The sequence below is a fragment of the Chaetodon trifascialis genome, chromosome 8 (genome assembly GCF_039877785.1).
Source record: "Chaetodon trifascialis isolate fChaTrf1 chromosome 8, fChaTrf1.hap1, whole genome shotgun sequence".
Lineage (NCBI taxonomy): Eukaryota > Metazoa > Chordata > Actinopteri > Chaetodontiformes > Chaetodontidae > Chaetodon > Chaetodon trifascialis.
This window is the reverse complement of record NC_092063.1, coordinates 20,944,981-20,967,770: the sequence shown is the minus strand read 5'-3', so window position 1 is coordinate 20,967,770 and position 22,790 is coordinate 20,944,981. Positions and strand designations below refer to the sequence as shown.

The 22,790-nt window shown below is 42.0% G+C and overlaps 2 protein-coding genes across 2 annotated transcripts; both read left to right on the top strand.

Moving 5' to 3' along the window:
• Positions 1 to 5,358: 5,358 nt before the first annotated feature.
• On the top strand, positions 5,359 to 13,520 carry ttll10 (tubulin tyrosine ligase-like family, member 10). The gene is given in 11 exon segments (XM_070969206.1): positions 5,359 to 5,734; positions 6,045 to 6,198; positions 6,431 to 6,549; positions 6,754 to 6,874; positions 8,078 to 8,163; positions 9,527 to 9,713; positions 9,983 to 10,154; positions 11,167 to 11,307; positions 12,375 to 12,491; positions 12,594 to 12,687; positions 12,883 to 13,520. Coding segments are annotated over 11 exon segments (2,205 nt in total).
• Positions 13,521 to 14,319: 799 nt separating this feature from the next.
• On the top strand, positions 14,320 to 22,780 carry LOC139335175 (probable pleckstrin homology domain-containing family N member 1). The gene is made up of 11 exons (XM_070968656.1): positions 14,320 to 14,801; positions 16,931 to 17,057; positions 17,769 to 17,915; positions 18,239 to 18,325; positions 18,805 to 18,892; positions 18,985 to 19,121; positions 19,223 to 19,369; positions 20,456 to 20,542; positions 20,829 to 20,904; positions 20,997 to 21,073; positions 22,271 to 22,780. Exons 1-11 carry the CDS (start codon positions 14,707 to 14,709, stop codon positions 22,400 to 22,402), a joined length of 1,200 nt encoding a protein of 399 aa, XP_070824757.1. The 5' UTR covers positions 14,320 to 14,706; the 3' UTR covers positions 22,403 to 22,780.
• The last annotated feature ends 10 nt before the right edge of the window (positions 22,781 to 22,790 follow it).

Below are 22,790 nucleotides of genomic sequence, written 5' to 3'. Positions count from 1 at the left end.
GAATAATGAGCATTGGCTGAAAGTTTTATGTAAGATTTTCACATGTGCTCCTCACGACAAAGAGATTTGGAGACAAATGAGTCTGTAACAGGTAATGTTTGCTACTTAAGCTAATAGCGGCTTTACTTTAGCTTTAACTGATAGCCATGGGGTTAAATGCAACAGGAAAACAACCATTTGATTAGACGTGTCTGTTCAAATGTAATTAATTGACTTAAATCTTCTGCCAAACTTGGTGTGTGTGCAACTGACAGGCTGAGACACTGAAGCTTAGGTAATGTACACAAACAAACCCCGGAACATCTGAGGCATTAGCACGCTCGCCAGTCATTTCTAATATGCTCCTGATCTCATGTTGAACAGGTCTCTCTGCAGAGTTGGCTGCCATCCCTTCATACCTGGTGGTAAATTTCCACAGTAGCTGAATAGACTCACGTCAGGTCCTCAGGTACACTCATAAACTAAAGCACAGAAATGTCAAAGCCTGCAATCGACTGACAGTTAAACTGAGAAATAAGGCTTGAAGATTAATGATTGTGATTTTCATGTAATGCATATTTGAAGGGATAAAAATATGATTCATGTTTTATTACACATAAGAGGAGTTTCCCTATTTGTACTTCTTTTTAAATTTGGCAAGAGTGATATATTACTAACGCTTATGTCCCATTAACTGAGGCCTACATAGCTTGCCAGAGCACTGGGCCCTCCAGTAGTTTGAATACCTAATGGACTGTGTCAGTGATATTTCCTTCCTTCCTAACTCAGTACAGATACGTTGATGTATTTTACCCGATTGACTCGACTGAAGCGCTGACCGGTGAGGGGCTCCAACATCAAACACTCCCTCTTCAGTTAACATATTCTAAGACTTTGTAAACTTGGAGCATCTTTTCCTCCACCCATTCTGTGATGCTCTAGCCAAAATCTGTTATCTGTGAGTCATTCGCTTTTCCACTTCAAAATCAAGTGGTATTCCTCCTGGGTCTTTTCATAGCTCTGCAGGGTGTAACCAACAGATTGAATGGCGTTAATCCAGGGGGTTGCTGTCTGTATGAATCATGTCCAGAAAAGAAGCAGTGTGCATGTTTCTCAGAATGACCATAGCGGCTCAGCTGAGTGGGACTGAGGCAACATTTTCCCACCATCCTCACCTGGTGATGATACTGAGCTGCACAGAGTACACAAAGTCTTTATTTAGAAGCCATATCAAAGATTTTTCCCTTGTATTTGACACGTAAACCACATCCTTTCCCACTGTCAAGCATTTTTGTGTCGACTAATTACTGAAGTTGGATTAAAGTCGATCTGAAAATGTCACAAGCATAAACCAAACTGTCGACAGCACTCAGGTTTGCTGCACTGTCATATTCAGTGAGAAAAACACACATATTTAAATGTTGTTTTTGTCTCTAACTGTTTATTTGAGGACAAAACTTTACACGCTATATGTACATTTTCCCATGTTAAAGTAGTCAGTCTCAGTGAAATTTGATGTCTCCATCTTGCACTTGTCACCAGTGGGAATGAGTGAATACAGACCCTGGGAACAAAATGTAGCCCCCTACTATAACAGCCCCCTCTGCTTTGCTGGTGTAATTCTGTAAGGAAATCATGAATAGCGGGTGAGAGAGAGACTCTATTGAGACAAGCCTTTCTTTACATCGTAACTTAACTCCATCCCTTCCACTAAAACACCTTGACAAGGAGAATCCCTCCAAATAATGGGTTGTGGAGGGACACCATTGCTGCAGGCTGCATCCCTGTAATTGCTGAGCACTTCCTGGTACAGGAGGCAGTTGGGATGACATGGGAATGGGCGAGTCTCCCGAGACACACACATTTTATGGTGTCACCGCCTCGAGACAGACAGACAGGCATACACACACACACACACACACACACACACACTCCTTATCTAGTATTAGTATATATTCATTATCACAAGTTAAATTTTCATTTAACAATTTTTTTTCTTTGATAGAATACGTAGAAGACAGTTTTTGTTAAAACAGAAAAAAAGATTACACATTTCAAACAAATCAGAATAGGAAAGTTATTCATTAACATTTTAATCGTGAAATACACAACGCAAAAAAGGGAACTTTTAGATAGCCACACCAAACACACAAGCATTTGCACATATTCTCATAGATACTGTAAGTACAAACACACACGCACACAGTGTCTTGGCAGATGGTGAACCATGAGGTCGACAGGGCTGTAAAACAAGCCTGTTCTCTTTGTCCACCTACGCAGCACTTTGCACAGTGTGTCTGTCAGATGGCGGCTCTTTATCAAGGTGTGGCTGACACCGGCTCCACACAAAGCTCTGTTAAACAGGAATATAGTAGGCCTCTAATAACTGGGGTGCTGTGGCTGGACTCACATCACTGCCAAGCAGCCCTCTCTTATCGCTGCCATTTTGCACTCAGACACCTACATGGGACATTTACAGCTGTGTGTGTGTGTGTGTGTGTGTGTGTGTGTGTGTGTGTGTGTGTGTGTGTGTGTGTGTGTGTGTGTGTGTGTGTGTGTGTCAGTAAATGACTGAACTGACAGGACTGGTGCTTTCATGTAAAATGTAGTCAGGCATGAAATATGTAGTCGCACATACATACACATAATATAGGTGACGACACCTGCAGTTTATATTTCTCTGATGTGAACCGTGGAGGAATAGTTGACCTCTTTGTTTTATAGGTTTGTTGAACTACATATCACTGTCATTGACTCACAAACATCTTCTTTGTTGGACACATTTTGGTAACATGAAACTTGTTCAGCTGTCGTAAACTCTTCCACTGTGTCATTAGTGACCAAACTCAGTTCTCATCTGAGTCTGACAAACTTAACACACTCTGCTAGATGTGAATGCGCACTTAAACTCCATTGGTGATAGGGGTGTGCTTCAAAAGCTGGTTACCTTACTGTATATGTAATTATATGGTTGCATGGATGCTGGGTGTAAGAGGCACCCACCCCTGTCAATTATCAGACTGCTGGGAGGAAGAGAGGAGATTATGCATAATTGCCAACTGTGGTTGTGCCTGGGTGTTTCCTCCTGAGTCAAATCACTGAGACAGAAAGGTGATAAGTGGATTTGCCATGCGAGCAGACAAATGCTATGTTGCTCAACTGCGTGACCGCCGTTTGGCACGAGACAATATGATTAATGATAATGTCTGACACAAAAAAAAGATTCAAAGAATGGTTCAGGTGGATGAATCACTTAACAGCCCAGGTTCCAAGAAAGTTGAGACACTGTCTAAATTGTTAAAAGAAAAAAACATTTGCAAACAAATTGTGCTTACAATGGTTTAACAAAGTGTTTCTGAGCCCATGTAGTTACATCCTTTCTACAATCATGTGTTCACAAAGTGGTGAACCTTGCTCCATCCTTGCTCGTGAACGGCTGAGTCTTTCCAGGATGCCCCTTTCATACAGTACCCAATCATGATGCTATCACCTGTTACCAGTGAACCTGTTTATCTGTGGAATGATCCAAACAGGTGTTTTTGAAGCATTCCATATCTTTCCCAGTCTCCAGTTGCTCCTGTCCCAACTTGTTTGAAATGTGTGGCTGCATCAAATTCAGAATAAGAATATATTTCCAAAATTCAGTGTTGATGAAGTAAAACATTAAATATTTTGTCTTGTCTAATGTGTTCAAAAACAAAATAAATGCATGTTTACAGTAAAATGATGTCTGGAGGCTTAAGAGGCTGAAGCTGTTTTGTATCTTAATTTTGGAGGTGGAATTCATCCTGATGTTTCGTGCTGATAATTAATGTTTTGTTCCCTGATTTGTTCCCACAAAATCTAAAACTTCCCTTGGACAGATTTTCCCTTTTTTTTTGACACTTTTGCAAAACATATGTCACAGAGACTCGAAAATGTTATTTCACCTTCTGTGTGAGGACATTATACTCCGGAAAACTGGCAAATCCATTTTGATTGACACTCTGCTCTTATGTTACCATAGGGTTCACACAACAGAGGCTTACAGATAATTAATATTGAATGAGGCTAAACTTAGAGGTGGGGAGGGTGTGGGACACATAATCCTGAGCAGTTAGTTTGTCTTGAGCTGCTGTTGTTCTAAGATTCGATCTACAAGAGGCAACTGTTGCTAAGGTCCCATTACCCGAGTAACCGGTGATTGTTTACATTGGTCTAGTGGGTTTGCTTACTTGCAGTGTGACAGACTATGGCTGAGGGCTAAACTGCTGACAGACTATGTGATTTCACCTCTGTCAAGTCTGTCCCTCAGTGTGTGGGCTTGCCATTTGTCCTGGGCCACATGGTAGAAGAAGAATGGGCTCAGTAGGTTTCTTTGGAGTCTAGCTGTCCACATGTGTGATGCTGGAGTTGCAGGTAAAACCCTTTGCTTTTAAATGGCGCTACAATAAGGTCATAGTTCAGCTCCTGTTGTCTAAAACCAAATGCCACATTTATTTGGAGATGGCACATCTTCTTCACATGACATATTCTATTTCAAGTTTTTTTATTTCCCAGGTTTGTCAGATGTTATATTACATTTGAACTACACAGAAAAAAAACAACCTCTAAAAGCAGCTGGACGGTGCTAGAAACCCCTCAGGGCTGAAATCTTCAATAAATCAGAAAAAAAAACCCACAATCTAAGAGTTTGACCAATAGTGAACTGTAACATTTATTCTGATGGTGGTGCAGGAAAGGTGATGGGATTCAAGTGCAGCCATGAAGGTGCAAATCATAGAAATCTGCCTGTTCAAATGTGAGATTTTGACATTTCAGTTTGGTGGTGTTGCTGGAGTCAGGGGGTCATTGAAATCATCCTCTGAATACCACGAATACCACAACCATTAATATCCATGGCAGTTTACATGCCAGTCTGGCCAGTAGTCAAAATATCTTTTTTCCTGTGAGCCAAATAATGTGTGACCAGCAACTTTGAATTCATGATAATCAACAAGCCTAATGGTGCCAATGGCTCTGTGAGGCTGCACAACGATGCTTTGGCCAGATGCTAACATTAGCATGCAAACATACTCACAATGTCAATATTCTCATGCTGACAATGCAGTGCAGGTGATGACTGTGGCAGTGTCATGAGGTTTGCAGGCAGTTTCATTTAGAAAAATTAAAATTCAGATTGAATATTGATGCACTCTGCAAGATCATTAAGTGAGAACTATGGCACATGATAGATGAGGAAAGTCAGGGATTCACCAAAGTCAACAGGATTGATCCTGCTGGAACCAGGAATGCCTTCTAAAACATTCATGACATCCCATCCAACAATTCCCAAGAGTCAAGGAGTTAGCTAATAAAAACAATCTCATTTGACCATACTAAGCATGTACAGTACTATTAATGAAAGATTCACCTGTCCTCTCATGCTGGAACATTTTTAGCGATTTGTAGGAGCACGAGGTCATGTCATCTGAGTGCTGGGTGGAGCCCTGTGGTGTGGGCCGGGCAGAGGGGACCAGAGTGCAGAAGCAAGAGGAAGAAGCAGAGAAGGAGGAAGCAGAGGTTCCCTGTGGGGACAACCAGTCTGCAGGAAACCTGAGGCAAGAGGAGGAGCCCGGAGGAGAAGGGCCTCTGTCACCTGACCATAGTGGCATGCAGGAAGTGACATCAGAAGGTGGACCCGAGTCGGTCCAGAAGGTGGAGACGCAGACTCCGGAAAGGAGAGGGGGGTTTTCCCACATGACCGTCAACCAGGAAAGCTGGGATAGAGGGTCAGGTGTGTGGAGCGAAACTTAATGTGTGATGATGGTTGCTCTTCTTTCCGTGTTTTGATCCTTTCACTGCAGCATAATGAAATTAAGCCAGCACTTTTTAAAGCTGTAAAATAGACAGGCAATTCCCATTCAGAATCATCCTATTATTGTCTTTGAGGCACTATTGATGTGCAGAGTATCAGTAATAAGCTGATGCTTTTAACTTGACATACATGTAATCATTAACATTATTCACATGCACATATTAATAGCGCTTGTGTATGTATGAGTGACTGTGTACATGCATAATTCCTGTCTGTTTGTGTGTAAAAGTATCAGGTGCATGTCTGGTAGAGCGATACCTCCGGAGGTCCTTCCCCAGGGGCTTGTCAACATGCTACCCAGACAGGCACAGGGAGCGGCATGCAGAAGAGCCAAGGGGCCCTGGGCCTTTCTACTTCTTCGGAGGAGCCAATGGGGCAGAAATGTAAGCAGAGAAATATGAAATAAAGGACATGAAGAGTATCAATAATGATTTTAGGTATGTCACATGTGATCACATTTTTTTTTTCCTTTCATGTGAGCTGAAAACATCATTCACCTGCTGTGTCTTTGGGTGTGGACCCCTCATCAGTGGAATGCTAGTTTTACATGGGAGCATCGACGTGTGTATAAAGCAGAAGTGTGAGCGACTTCCTCTGTGTGACTTTTACCTTTAGAGTGAAGAGTTACTGTGAGAGCAGGGGATGGAAGAGGATTTACAACAAGCACAGGGAGGATTTCAAACTCAAGTGGTGTGAGACCAAATCACCCACCACCTACAGTAACTTCAGAGAAGGTTCAGTCATTGCTATATTAATCATCACCATCCACGCCGAGGAAATGAAAGAAAATTGCTCATATTTATCTCAAAAATCTAGCTGATGTTTCATGTCTGGTTTAATTTCTGTTCTCATTTTGCTGGGTTTTTTTTTTTTTTTTTTCATTTTTTTGCTCTCCATTCACAGAAAGAAAACTTGAAATCCTCTTGTATTGCTCTCAGGTGAACAGTTGGTGTACCAGATTCCCAACAATAAGGTCCTCACGACTAAGATCGGCCTCCTCAGCAGCCTGCGGGAGCATGAGCGAGTCAGCAGCAAAGTGAAGCACGGTGGAGAACTGAGGTGAACTGGACAGCTGTATTCCTGCTGTCTTTTTCTGCTGCTCGTTTCTTATCCAGACAGGCTGTGTGTGTTAACGCATACAGATATAACAGCCTGTTTCCTTTACATAATTTATAGTGTGCCACAAATCTCCTAGCGACCATCTGGTGCCATAATGTAGGTTCAATAGAGGCCTGGCTCCGCAAATACTGATTGAAAGGCATATCAGCCTGTGATATTATTTATCACAGGCCTCCCATCTGAATCACACAAACTTGCCATTGAGCATTATGTGTATGAATTGTATGAACTATATCAGCAGTTAATTTTAATGGTACATTAATACAGTTGATTCATTCGCCTGATTTATTTACTAATAAAGATGCTCAAAATTCAGACCAACCATTTGACCTTATAGCCCAGTCTATTAGTAAGCACCTGTAAAAACGCATAATGCACACCTACCAGGACAAACATGTCAAATGACCACTAGTCTATCGTACACAGGGCCCTCATTCAATTCAATTCAATTCAATTTTATTTGTATAGCGCCAAATCACAACAGAAGTTGTCTCAGGACACTTTCCATATAGAGCTGGTACAGACCAAGCTCTTTTATCTACAAAGAAACCAACAATTCATACACAGTGTAAGAAGGTTTCACTTAAAATAGTTAATTAGGCTACTGCAGCAGCCATTGAAGTAACTGATAAGTTTTGACAAAAGCTGAAAATGGCAATATATCTGAATTTGGACCTACGCGAGATCACTTACAGGTGAATGTGCTGTTCTCTGCATAGTAAACTTACACTAAAGCTTTAAAGTGAATTGTGTCTGTGCAATGGACCGTGCTGGTAGTCCTACCCACTCATAAGAAATCCCTCAATCTTTATGTTCCTTCCCAGAGTGTCCCAAATCATCCCTTAATGTTTTCAATTTCTGAATTTGTATCTTTTGGAAAATTCATTTTCAGAGATTAGCTTGAGTCTTGAGAGGTTGCTTGTCTTACCACTCAATGACAATCTAAGTGTTCAGAGAGTAAAAGCCAACTTGTTGGTCACTGTAACGGATTATCAAAGACATCGAAAACAAGGCTGTCTGAAAGGCAGTTGTACAACTCTATGGCATGGTTAAACAAGTGCTCAGCACAGGTACGGTCTTTTAAGCAAGGCATGATCACATTCTGATTTTTCTGCTTCCACCTTGTTGTGCTGTTCTTCACAGGAGGCTCAAAATGGAAGAATTCATTCCCACTACCTTCCGCATGGATGTGAGGGAAGAAAGGGAGGCTTTCTTTGCCCAGCAGGAGGGTAAAATGCACCAAACATCCCACCTTCACAGACCTCTGACACATCAGTGTCCTGATGCAGCAACGACACAACACTGGTTGAATCCAACTCGGCGTGTCGTGCATCCAACACTGAAAAGAAAGAGAATAGTTTGTGCTCGGCAGTCTTAAGACAACAGTTGCCAGGGTGATTGTTTAATCAAGAGGTTGGAAAATAATGCACTTCACCTCCCATAAGGCCCTGATAAAATCACCAGGGGAACATGCTGTTGCCATAGAGATGAATCAGCAGAGGGCAGGGATGAGGCACAAACACGAGGACGGACGCTCTTCAGGATCTGGATGTGGAGCTACTGCAGCACTGAACAGGGCTGAATACATGTACAGTTACAGTAAATATGAAAACATTTTCCGTCATTTTAAGGACTGGAGTTGAAACACTCCAATGCTTTCTGTATTGTTTATCATAACACAGACACACAGCCTTATGATAAATGGTGTTCAGGTCATGACAAACATGGTTATCACTGAGTAAACAGGAGAAAGACACAGACAGCTGGTTTAGATCTCTGATGGTGTCTGAAATGTCTCTCTCATTCACACGTTCACTGTTCTTCTCATGGTAAATGCCGCCCTCATCGTATCAGCCACCAAAAGTCCTTACTTGACAGTAGAATAACCTTTACTTTACTTTACCTTTACTGTTACATTATATTGTAGGATTATTATTACTGATGCATGGCAGTGTAAGCAACATTTTAACCTTGTAGCTGGCTGATGGTGAACTAATTTAAACTAATTTGTATATGGTTGGTAGTTTGATTGACATATGTACCTAAAGCTATACAGTCGAGCAGTGAAAAGTAGCAGTTGCATAGGATTTCAAACAGCACTACCTAACAATCGCAAAGACTTTCAATTCAATAAATGCCTGTTAACCTGCTATCTATCACTGAATGAGGTAACACTACTGTGATTGGGCCTATGGCTCACTGATGAAAGTGTCCTCTGCAGCATGAAATCAGTTGCTCACAGAATGATGGAAAAGACAGATCATTGCCTGTCTCTTACCACCAGTAACTACCAAACCAACAAGGACTGAAATTAAGTGCCTTGTGCGATATTTGAAGACACAATTTTTTACATTCAGACACTCCAAAAAACTGATGGAAAGTATATATGGTGTACTAAAGAATAATTATAGAGTGATTTCCCAGTGACGCAGCACTCATCTGTATCACAACATAGAAACAATATAGAAGAGGACACAGAAAACACAGACCAGTGCAGACCTGCTCTAAACACAATAGTAGTACATGTCTTTCATACCCGTATATGTCGTAGCTTTGCTGATTGACTTGATATTACTTTACGACTGTTGCCAGGTGTGAGCAACACAGAGACTCATATGTGGATCTGTAAGCCCACGGGTCTGAACCAGGGCAGAGGAATCTTTCTGCTGAAGAGTCAGGAGGACATAGCTGCCTTCAGACTGAAGCTGCAGCACATAGAGGACAGCCAGGCCAGCAGGAAGATGCACCAGCGCCAGCCTCAGGCTCGCATTGTCCAGCAGTGGGTCAACATGCACAGTGATTGGGTTATTTAAAGGAATGTCATATGTTCAACATGTCTACTTCTTAAAGGTTACTTTGTTTGAGGTTTTCAGGATGCTATTTCAGTAAATTCACAGCATGTTCAGACAGTGTTCACAGAATATTTTAGACAATTTCACCTGGGTCATTGTCTGTTGTACTCCAGTACCTTCTTGTTGACACTTTCCATAGAAACACTGATGTAGCTGTTGGCATTGTCTTGAAGGCAAACTGACCTTTTGCCCCCAGCTATATCCAGAGTCCGCTGCTCCTCAAGGGCAAAAAGTTTGACGTACGCTCATACCTTCTGATTGCCTGCACTGCACCTTACATGGTCTTCTTTCGCCACGGATATGTTCGACTGACATGCGACCTCTACGACCCCAGCTCCAACAACCTCTCCGCCCACCTGACCAATCAGGTATGCCTTACCAGTGTGCAGACTCTGGCAACATCTCTAGGGCCAGCTGGCAGGTCAAAGTTTAAGGTCCAGGGTACAGGATTCAGGGGGCATCATAGGGGGCAGTGTGATGAAGGGTGTTCATTTGGTTGCAATTTGCAGCCTCACCTCCAGATGCCGCTAAATCCTACACAGTGGACCTTTAAAGAATAGGTTGACAATGTTTTAAGTCTATCTTAAAATGATACTCAGGTACGGACGTGCATTGAAAGAGTTTTCTCTGAAATTACAAACTTATCTTTTAAACCAAGACCTCCCACACAGGTTTTAGATTATCTGCGGTGATGTTAGACTGAGTCTCTATTTGGAAATCAGGCTGTTAAAGAAACATCACCATGATACATCCTATGAAAATAGAGAAATGACTCATGGTGGTTCTAAACATGGCTTTACATGTTACCTTGACTTCCTGTCACAATCAGTCCATTGACATATACAGTGTCACAGCAGGCTATAACAATAGCCATATAACAGTGTTAATTTACCTGCACTGAAAAACTAAATAATTCCTGCTTGTTCGATTCACTTCTTTTTATTCTGCAACCACAGGGTGGTCAAGATGCTGTGAATCACCAGGATGACTACACTGAATATTCTTTGCTACTTTTCTTTTGCTACACCACAATGTTTTGCCTAAAGGTTGTATAAGGGCGCTTGGTCATTTATTCACCAGCTTGATACAGAGTCACAGGTTTAAATACTCTACGTTTGACTCTCAGTGGAGAACATTTCATGTGCTTCTTGACTGTTTAACCTGTTAAGGCTTAATATTTAGCATGTAAACCCCCCATTTCACTCTTTCACTACTGAAAAAGGCATAATCATTCACGATAATACTGAAGAGATATTTGCATCCCATCCATCTTTACATTACTTGTTATTTCCAGAGAGGTAGAGGAGATGAAGCATTAGCTGTGACACTAACTGTCTCTGTGCTTCGTGTGTCTCTGGTCCCCCTGCTGTCCGACTCCAGTACATGCAGAAGAAGAACCCTCTGTACAGCCAGCTAAAAGAGGACACTGTGTGGTCCATGGAGAGCCTCAACACATACGTCAACGACAGGTTTCGGGTTGCCAAGGGTCTGCCCAGGGACTGGGTGCTGGGCGCCTTTGCAGTGAGTGCTGCTGCGTGTTGTAGCTCTGAGGGACCAATTACCATTATAATGATGGTTGTTGGAGCTTGCAGCTAATTGAGATTGTGGTTAGGCTTCGATGATCTCACTCCTGTCTGAGGATACATCATATTATTACTGAAATGGAATATCACATGTGCTGTTTGGTGCCTGTTTTTATCCACAGTGTCCTGCTCTACAACAAACAGCACAATGTACACATTTGAATCATTTATATCATTTGTTGCACCTCAAACTCTGATAGTGACATTTTGAAGTATATACAACAAACCACAATGTGGGTGTTTAGTTTAACGGAAACCTGCTATTGTACTGCAATTGTACCACAAACATAAGTCCATACATCTAAGTCCAATTGAATTGAATTGAACTGAATTGAATACTTTTCTGTCAGACGGTACGTTAGCTGGTAAGACACTGTGGTTAGTGAGATACAGCAACAAACGTAAAGCTGCATTAAGCAATATTTTTATTTACTCAGCTAAGAGTTTAAGCTTCTTATAACTTCTTGTTTTAGTTTTCTGGCCTACAAATTAGCCTCTCATCAGCCTTTTTTCAGCTGCAGCAGCAGGTGGATGTTTTCAGCCAAAGGACTCTGATGTACATGAGCAATCCAGCTCCAAACAGCAGACAGACGCTTTGCTATATTCACCAGGAGGCCTCCGAATGAATGATAACATTGCTCCATGTCTGCTGGATGTGTCACTAGGCCGCTGTTTGCTAACACATTTGCCATAAAAACTTTATATGGTGTTATTGTTGTGCTTAAACCTTGTTCTGCTGGCTCCAAGGAGACAATAATAATAATAATAATAATAATAATAAATTCAGCTAAAGTCATTCATGAGCAAAGAAATCATGAAATTATTTAAAAACAGCAGAAAAATAAATAATTTATTTATCGTAAAGAAATCCAGCCATGCATTCTGAGATATTGTTGCTAAAAGCTGCAGACCTCAAACATGGCTGGAGACAGTTTGTTTGTCACTCTGAAGCCTGATGAACGATGGATTGACTGACTAGTTGTTTTTTTCCTCTCCATGCATCAGAAGCGCATGCAGCAGATAATGACACAGTGTTTCTTCGCGGTCAAATCCAAGTTAGTCTGCCGACTGGGCTTCTTTGACTTGATTGGCTGTGACTTCATGGTTGATGAGGACTTCAAGGTGGGTGAGCCTTTGCTGATCATCTGAGAGGTGGTCAGCATTTAACATGTGTATTAACATTCATGTCTTTGGTACAATCGTGCCTCCATGTGCTCCTAATAGGTGTGGCTGTTGGAGATGAACTGTAATCCAGCTCTCCATATGAACTGTGAAGTGCTGAAGGAGGTCATACCCAGCACTGTCGTGGAGACACTGGGTGAGCTCATGTTGTTACGTTTCCTTTTTCAGTAAACTCAATGCTCAGACAAAAAATTCTCACATTGTGTGCATGGTACAATCATAGTTTCCTTTACTGGATGTGTTATTTGGTCAACTGTATGCTCAACAGACCGATGTGTGATACCACCCAACATGCTTTTATCTGCTGTCACTCCTCCATGCTCTTCTCTAGATTTAACTCTGGAGATCTTCAACAAGTGTCGTCTGAGGCAGAGGATTCTTCCTTTGGCCACTCAGAGGGAGTTTGTGCTGCTGTACAATGGAGTTTATCCTCCTGAGTCAGTGCTGGTAGGCAACAAGAGCAACACAAACAGTGACTGCAACCGGAAAAGCACCAAAAAGACTGAACCCAGAAGATGTAAGTCTGGGACGGAGGGCAAAATTATGTCCCCAGCATCCCCTGATATTTCTGCGACTGTCTCAGCGAGCGGTGAAGGAAGGGGTGGTTCAAAGTTGTGCCACCGTCCCGCTACCTCCACCCCTACCTCACCTCTCCATCAAAGCTCTCTGTCAGTGCAGACTGGCCGAAATAAGAACCCAAGGCCTCGGGTCGAACTCAAGCCGAGTAAATGCACTTTGCATCATCATTTGAAGGCTGCAGATGAGGCAGAGCGCTCTAAGACTCAGCAGAAGAGGAGGATCATCATGCTGCTGTCTTCATCAGCGCTGGGCGACGAGATGACGCCACCATTCACTCCTCACGCTGCACCTCCTGTATGTGGCACCAAACAAAGAGGAGAGGAGCCTGGTGAAGGGGAGCTCAGAGATGACATAAAGAGCTCAGTTTATGAGACGAAAGAGGAACCGTGACACGTTATATGCAAACAGCTGGGATCTAAAGAGCTTTATCTAAAAAAAGATCCACACTTTGGACATGTGGTGCTGTTTCAGAGAAATACTAATAAATGTTCAATGTGACAATAAAAAATATATACAAAATAATATAACTGGGCTCCTGTTACTGTTGCTTTGTAGGGATTATGTCCTTTGATTTCAATTTAAAAACAGGTTTTTCCTTCCCATAACAGTAGACTCTTTTACTGTAATCAAAGCACAAATGAACAGCTGTGGCAAATGGAAAATATATCCATCAGTCATCATTCATCCCTTCACGGAAACAAGAGAACAGCTCCTGCTCTGTGGAGAGCCAGAAACACTCAGACATGATTGTGTACAAACCCTCCCACCATCTTACTGTAATTCTAACCAGGAAGATCAACACAGGCCTCCACTCCACAGTTGTTGTGGCTTGTTGTTTTGACTGCAGCCCTTTACCTCTCTGTTTCATAACTCCTAATTATCTCACTTACCCATCCACATTCAGGCTGGGTGCGTGTAAACACAGGCGGGCTTTGGTCCCATCTTTCCCAACAGGATGCTTGCTTCATCCACATGCTTCTCAAAAAGGAGGCTGAGAGCATCAGGGAGCCCACACTTATCGTCAGGAAGAGGTGTAATGTCGGCAAGAGGTGCTTTTTTTTCCCCATATAAGAAACGGTAAGCTTGTCTTTTGAATGACAGTAGAGCTAGTTTTTATTTGTGGTGCTGTGGCGTCAGCAGGTTCCCAGTGTGAGTTGAGAGTGTTAAAAAAAACCAGACTGAGGAAGCTGCTCAGTTCTCTGCAGACAGCCAACTGACAGGAAGGAAGGAACAACGACGGCGCTGCGACCTGACAAAAACTTCTCGTCACTTTTATCTTCGATTCCTCTTTAAACTTTAACACCTTTCGTTCTTGAAGTTTGATGGAAATGAGCATTGCATGCTGGCAGAAAGGGGGAACTAGAGCTTAGCAGCAACCCCCCTCCCTCCCTCCTGCACACAATATCCTCTTTTGGACCAAACCAGCCCCCGTTTTTTTATGTTATCTCTTTGGTTTTAGTGTGGCCCACACACACACGCACACACACACAGTGGGGATGATTGTCTGGGCAGATGGTGCTCAGTGTGTGGACTAGAAGCTGAGGCAAGGCAGAGAGGGACAGACTCCTCATCCATCATGGGATGCTGTAGTGTGACCCAGAGGCATACTGGAGTGGACGAGGTGGGCCCTGATGAGATCGAGCTGCTGGAACTCTCTGGAGACAATCTCGGGTAAGACACAAACACATGTTGACATTTTGAAGCTAAGAAATGAAATGGAAATGTTCTGGAGGGGAATTCACACAGTGATGACTGTACTAGGATCCAGAAATGACAGAGGAAATAAGAGCTACAGGAATACCAGCAGTACCCCAGCCTGAACATGAATTAAGTAAACTTTACTGTGCTTATCTTCACAACTTTAGAGAGAGTGTGTTTGAGGTTTGTTTAAATGTGGTTTTGTGTATCGTTGAGTTCTGGAGGTGGAAGCTGTGACATTCTGTGAAGTGAGGCACTTTTTTCTGCCTCTGTGGTTTTCATTGGCATGTCGTGCATCACGTTCTGGAGCTGAAAATGTAAAACACAAGAGGAGGCAGCCTCCTGCACGGCCTTTTTAAAGCTGCACAGTGTTACATTAATGCCATTTCCAGGATGTACATACTATATGAGTCACACGGTGAGCTTTTACACAGAAAAAGAAAAGGTTAATTATAAACCCTTGAAACCATGAAATGAAAACACCTGCAGAACAACAATTTATAGCCATATGAATTTCATCCATCAGCACCCAGCAGAACAACAAGACAGGAGAACTAATTGGCTCCTATTTACTCAACATGAACTTGAGTACTCAGTGATGCTGCACTGACGTGATTAACAGATTACTATAAGACAATGGAGGGGTTTAATACAGAACCAGGGCGGGACAAATCCCACTCGTTCTAAGGCTGCAGGATTAGCAGAGGCTAATCACAACAGTAGCTACCAGCCCTCATGTGTGTCTGTTTGATAATTACTACTTATATTTCACGGGCCACTCATGTCTCAATGTTTTAAAGATGCACACTCGCATTTAGACGCACGTCCGATGAAGCAGATGTGTCTGCTGTATGTACTGAGTTGGGTCCAAATTCCACACATAGTGATTTTTAACATATAAAACACTTTTTACTAATTGTTATAGTATTTTCATACTGATTCTGACTGTGGTCATATGTCAGAAATGAATTCGCTTGTCCTTACAGGAAATAATGCAATATGTGAGAAAAGCCATGCCGTTCAAACAGTGACTGTAGGATGGGACTGTTAACTTCACAAAGAAAAAGCAAATTGTATTTCCAATGATTTAATGTCCTTGAACCTGCCACCATCATCCACACATATTCAAATGTTTATTTTTATCGCTTTATTTATTTGATGTTATTATAGGCCCAAGGACATAGCATGGAGCTAGTTTGCAATGAAAGTCTGAAGATGGGCCTTCAGCGAGAAGATGGTCACAAAACAGCACAAAACAACAAAACTTCCTTAAAAATCAACATCTGTCCAAAGGACTTCCGAAACATTTCTCCATAAACACACCCAGAGAGTCACTGAGCACCTCGGTCTGCTTATTTGGGCATTTCTGATGGGTTTGATATTAGCAAATATAAAGAAGTGGTCAAAAGTTAACACATCTAGTTTCTTAAGAATATGTCAGAGGTGGGATCTTATTTGCTTCCTGTACAAAATCTATCTATCTATCTATCTATCTATCTATCTATCTATCTATCTATCTATCTATCTATCTATCTATCTATCTATCTATCTATCTATCTATCTATCTATCTATCTATCTATCTATCATCAAAACCTGCTTAGGATTAGCACGTGGTACATACTAACGTATGACAAAGCTCATGTCTGTGGTGATGGTAAAGGGTCAGCAGGTGGGTCTGTCTCTGCTCTGATGACTGTAATCTGATTATGTCTGGCTGCTGCTGGGCTGCAGGGGCATCATGACAAGTCATTTAAATTGTCATATGTCTTATTGCTCTTCAGTCTGTATGTCTTTGGCTCTCCATGGCTATAGCCAGTCCAAGCATGCACCATTTGGAAACAAACAGGGGCTCACAGTCATAGTTATGGACAGTCTAAAGTCTCCAGTCTGCCTGACTCACATGTCTCTGGTCTGCAGGACAGAACCAAACAGAGCAGACACTTTAACATCCATGCCACACCGAAAGGACTAGGAAATGAACCCACATCCGTGCCACAATGAGGCCACCTCGCTAACCATTGAGCCACTGTGCCCTCAGCACAAACTGCTGCTATGTGACAATACTGTCCCACGAAATGTGTGGACATCTGTCTTTATTCAGGTTGTGGAGTCTGGGAGAAACCAGGCTTCAGCTGTCAGTGAGGAACAGCAGAGATGAGCAGCAGCCACCACCACCACCACCACCACCACCACCCCGCTACCCTTCAATACGGCACCTGGAGCAAGAGGTCACTCTGTGTGTGTGTGTGTGTGTGAGAGAGAGAGAGAGAGAGAGAGAGAGAGAGAGAGAGAGACTTTTCACACTCAGAACACACCAACAACAACACTTGAACACTTAGAGCTGAAGCAGAATGTGGTCATATGCGCCTCACATGAAGATCAACAGTTTCCACTCGGTGCTGTTATTTGTGTTGAGGCCAGACACACTGTAAACACACTGTATGAATTTCCATGACAAACGTGAGAGACTCTGCATTCCTTGTTTGGTGTGATTCAAACTTTACGGGAAACAAAGGAGGGAGGAAACACTGCCACACAAAGCAAATTTTTCACACTTCTTTCCACTTGAACGAGAAATTGTCTGAATGTGAAACATCCAAACTCCTACAGAATAAAACAACGCAGCAGTCTTTGTGCATTTGTTCCTCGAAGAACAGATATAGTCTTAATTTCAGATATGAAATTCCCCTGAATTGCGTAACATTTTGCACAACCACAACGAGAGGCTTGCAACAGTGAGACAAACTCCAGTATGCTGAGTAATCCATGACTCATCACTCTGTAAAACATGTGGCCACATATAAATACTGGTGGGAGCAGTGATATGAGAAAGCACACACAGATCCTCACAGTGACATACAAGGTTTATGACAACTACAGAAAGCTGCTAAATATTAACGTCTATAATGACTAGGACTGATACAGCGTTGTGTCTGCAGGTGGTGCTGTGGGGCAGGAGCAGAGACGAGCTGCACCACAGGATTTACTCCCAGCAGCCAATCAGGGACTGGGAGGGCCAACCTCCCCACATGTATGGAGAGATCATCCACTCCTCCCTGGTGTCTCTCTGCAACAGCTACACACAGGTAACACAGCACTGCCTGTGGGAGTAAGCAGGGCCTCACAAGGTGTGGCTCCATCAAAGACTCATCCTAAAGGGGCATTTTCTAAAATTTGCCTTAAGAATGTTTGTTAATCATCTGCCAGCAGTTATTTTTCATTCCACACATTAGCCCAAACTGATTAAAAGGCACATATTTTATTGGAAAACAGTAAAACAGGTCAGTTTTTTGTTGTTGTGAACATAAGGACACAGTCTTTGATCAAACTGAACACTATGAATTAATGAGCTTACACGTCTCTAATCAGGACTCAGTGCTGCATTATTTATCTTTGTTTGTTCCCACAGGGCACCAGTGAGCACTTCCTGGTGTTGTTCTCTTTCCACCTGTTGATCCTCTCCCTGGACCACTCTCGACAAGACTTCATTTATGAGGTATTCTTTGTGCTTTTTACTTTTTGACAATGGCTGTGACATGTCAAATAGTGGTTCACATAAAAATGTACTCTAGTGCTTGTTAAGTGGAGGTCCTGAACGTGGACACAGGACACAAAAACACATTAAACAATAGATAAAGTCAATTTATTAATTGTGAGCTACTGGCTAAGATTCAACCGTATTAAAACTGCACCAATCAAGATTTCTACATTAAGAACAGATCGAATGATTATTTGTAATGTGAACAGAGCTTTTTCCAGCTCCGCAGTTTCCCTCAGCTCTAAAAGTTTTTGGTCAGCTGTTATTATATTAACCAGCACATGTGACCAAGTTTAACATGTAGCAGGTCCATGTAGACATGACATGAACAGACCAGTGTCAATTTTGGTTTGTGTTGTTGGGGAGTTCCTAAAAAATAATGTCTTTGGAGGAAGCTGAAGCACAATGACAGACATGATTTTTTTCTTATCTCGCAGGGCATCCTTCCCCTCTCTGGACTTTCCTTGCAAGCTGTCTCCATGGACCCTGACACGTCACATTCACCACACATGTTTGAGATCAGCAGTGAGTCAGAGGAAATTACCTTAAAGTTCAGCTACGACATGGCAGCACATACAGCAGTGGGCATGATTAGCTTTGTTCCTTCTTTCATCCAGGTCCAATGATGGACTCCAAGCTCTTCATTTGCTCCAGTGCTGCAGAGTTGCAGAAATGGATGCAACACCTAGAAGACAGGAGATACAAGTCAATGACACAACCCACGAGTCCCTCTCACTGCGCTCTCTCCTATTTAGTAATGACTAACTGCTGTATATCTGGTTCTAGCTGTAAATGAGAAGCAGTATGTTGAAGTTGTAATTAATAAATTGATCACATGCAGTATTTCTTCTCTAGTTACCTTGTGATGAGCACTGGAAAAGAGAAGAACTGAAAAGCTACTTACTCCAGGCTCCGATATGGCAGTGGGAGGGCTCGCCAATACAGCACATGGGCCAGCCGAGATGCATATCTATGGTCCATATCATCAACACACAGAGACAGGTAATAAATACTGTCTCACACTGTGCATATAATCTGCCCGTTGTCTGTGTTATAATATCAGTTCTCAAGTGCTTGACATTCTGAAATAGAGCACATCAGTTCTTGCCAGGCGGTCACTATGGAAGGCCTGAGATGACTTGTGTGTAATGCAAATCCCCCCCCCCCCCCCCCCAAAAAAAAGATTCTGTGATAATATACAATATATATAAATATTTCTGTGTTAAGACCACAAAACTGTCATACGATGAGACAGCTGGACAGCTCAAATATTGGGATTATGGCGTGACACAAAGTAAATGTGAAACAATGTCCACTGTAATCACAGATGTATAAATAAAGTGTATGGAGGGGACAGAGACAATGTAATGAATGTGAAACCATGATATTAATACAAAGAAATATACTGCAAACACAGCTGCTACTCCCCTACTGACCCAAATAACTACGCTTACTAATAAGCACCAATGAAGTCATTTGACAGCAAGAATTACTCATTCTTCCGCATGTTTTCTTTCCATCTCTGGCCTGCATACTAACCACAAAATATCAGATAAACCACCACTTTTTGTCAGAGTATTTGAAAATAAAGACCACATTTCCCATAAGCCCAGCTCCCATGTGTTTCCACAAGATTGTATCTTAGCAACCTTTCTGACCCCAGATACACATGTGGCTTTGTCTGCGCCAGTCTGCAACATTATCTTTGTGCCATTCAGGTGTCATGTTAAATGTGACCTGCTGGCACACTGTGTGGCATGCACTGAATGTGGCCCTTCAAAATATTTTGTGCTAACCTGGGAGTGCAACCTGTAGGATTGTCTGACTTGTTTATCTTGCCCCCTTTATGCCAACGTAGCCACGTTAGCATATCTCAGCAATGAACTAGGAAAGTACAATGCTATTAATGTAATGACAAAAATAAGACACAAATTAAAATAAGATTAATAAGATTAGATTCTTTGAATGGCACTTGTGGAACAGTGTCCCACAGTGTGTGTCCACACAGTATTGGAGAACTTCAGTTGTATTGTCTGTATTGGACAGCTAACAAGAGAAACTGTGACTTTGTTGGCTTTGTTCTCACAGGGACTCCAAGAAAGACTGATGGTTCTCTTCCCTCAAGACGTCCTACTACTGTCAGTGGACAACAAGCGTCTTAATATAAGATATGAGGTAGTGTAAAATGACTCTATGGGAAAAATCCATAATAATACCTCCGCAACCACCGTGGCTTAACTACGTGTCCTGGTAATCTTTCCACAGTGCTTGTTCTTTTGACACATGACATATAACATGGGTGGAACATTTTGTAACTCACACCTGCCGCCTACGACATCACTCAGTGGATTTCAGTCAGCAGCTAACATGAGCTTCTTGTACAATCGTGGTATCATTTTATGCAAGATAAAGTTCTGCCCAACTTACATGATTTCTTTTTCTTCTGCGTCATCTGTAACAGGGCAGGTTGCCCCGACACAGCGTCAAAGCAGTGGAGAGGTCAGCCCTGCCTGGACGGCTGGAGTTTGAGCTGATAGGTATACTGTACAAACATGCAGCATCAATAGTGTTCTAGCTAAACTGAGTGCAGTGAGGAACACAGTCATTTATGATCGCTGTTGTGTTTCAGGTGAGCTGATGGAGCCCCTGCTGATTTCTTGTAGCTGTCAGGAGGATTATTGGAACTGGATCTTTCAGTTACAACAGGTTAGACTGTGTGGTCTGACATCTTTTAAAAGACTATAAAATGGTTAAGAAAATGGTTAAAAGTCAATCATGGGCTGTAAAACCTTTTGAGCTGAAAGAGGCTAAAAAGCTAGGTAGAGTTTAGGTGAACTGCAAAGTTGGTGGATTCTTCTACATGGAATTTTATCCATTGATAAGTTGCTGTAATACAGGTTAAAGGTTTCTACTATTAATCAGCTCACTTGATTTACAGTGAGCATAAAACCAAGCAGAGGCCCAGTTAGCAAGTATAAAAAGATCTGTCTGTTAATCTTAAAGAACAAAGTCAAATATTACTTTAGTAGAATCCACTGTATCAGCCATTAGAGGGAAGTGCAGCAATGTAATTACCATACAGGTGTTTTCATCCAGTGGTTTATCCCTGAGCTGTGATTACATGTGCTGTAAGCAGGTCAAGGTTTGTGATTTTGCCTTCTCAGATGATTCCATTTGACTAGTTTTTAGAGGTTGTTGGTAGCATTTTACAGGAAAAAAGAAAAGATTTAAAGCTGCTACAATTGATTATTATTTGTTTAGATTAACAGTGCATCAGATGAGCATGTGTAATGAGACAGGGGCCGCTCATAGCAGAGTCTCACTTTGCAGAGTCTTTCAAAGAAACGGTTTTGGTTTTCTGGCCCACAATTTTATTGTTTGATTTAGTCTGATCGCTCTTATCAGCGTTGTTTCCAAATGCAATAGGCAGCTGTTTATAGTAAAGATGTTCTAAAAACCTACTGTGCACTACCCGCCCAGTACCGAATGACAAAGTTAGCAAAGTTAGCATCTAGCAGGTGAACAGACTGCAGTGTTTAGCAGCTGAAGAACCAGATATTTTCTGCAGGAGTTGGTGTAGACCAAAACAGAGTCAAAATTAGAGTGAAAAAATCTGTTAAAGTTAAGAATTAAGATTTAAGAGACGGGCCCTTAGACTAACAACTACTGTTTTAGCCCATTTGCTAAATATCGTTTACTTCTGACCATTTTTTTCTAACACATGCTGCAGTATTGTGCAGTCCTAAATGCAACGCTCCTATCATAGTTTGGGCCTGTTGTGGTTTTCTTGATTTATTTATTTTGCTTGTGTTTGCAAAAAATATTCACGCATACCAAGGTAATGTTTGATACCTTAAATGTGAAGTAACTTTATCTCAGCAATATTTTCTGTTTAATCTGCAGCCAGACAGAAGCAGCCACGTTACTGTGAGTCACGCTGCACCTCCAATCATGCCGAAGCTGCACAGGAGCAGGAAGGAGTCCCAGGAACCCATGATAACAAGCGACCAGTGTCACATGAATGGACGCAGCTGACTCTCACTGTGATAACAAACCTGAAATAACATGTAGATAGTATGTACATATTACTTTTATGTCTAAATGTGCCACAGAATACAGCTGTGAAGAGGTTCTTAAGTGCTCTCACCCTGATTTTGATATATTTGGGTGATTTTGTCACTTGCAGGGACCAAGAAGATACTTATAGTTCTCTTTCATGTGGGGCAAACAGAAACAAGGTCATGACCCAATTTAAGGCCAGACCACTGCTGAAGAAAAGTTAGCTGTAGAGACTGTAGCGCTGTAAAGTCACCAAAGAAAACAGAACCATGGAAAATGTACATATTCAGCTTTGATGTTTTTACCATAAAATTCACAATGTTTGACTTTTCCACAATAAACTCTTTAAAAGTCTTACGAGTCA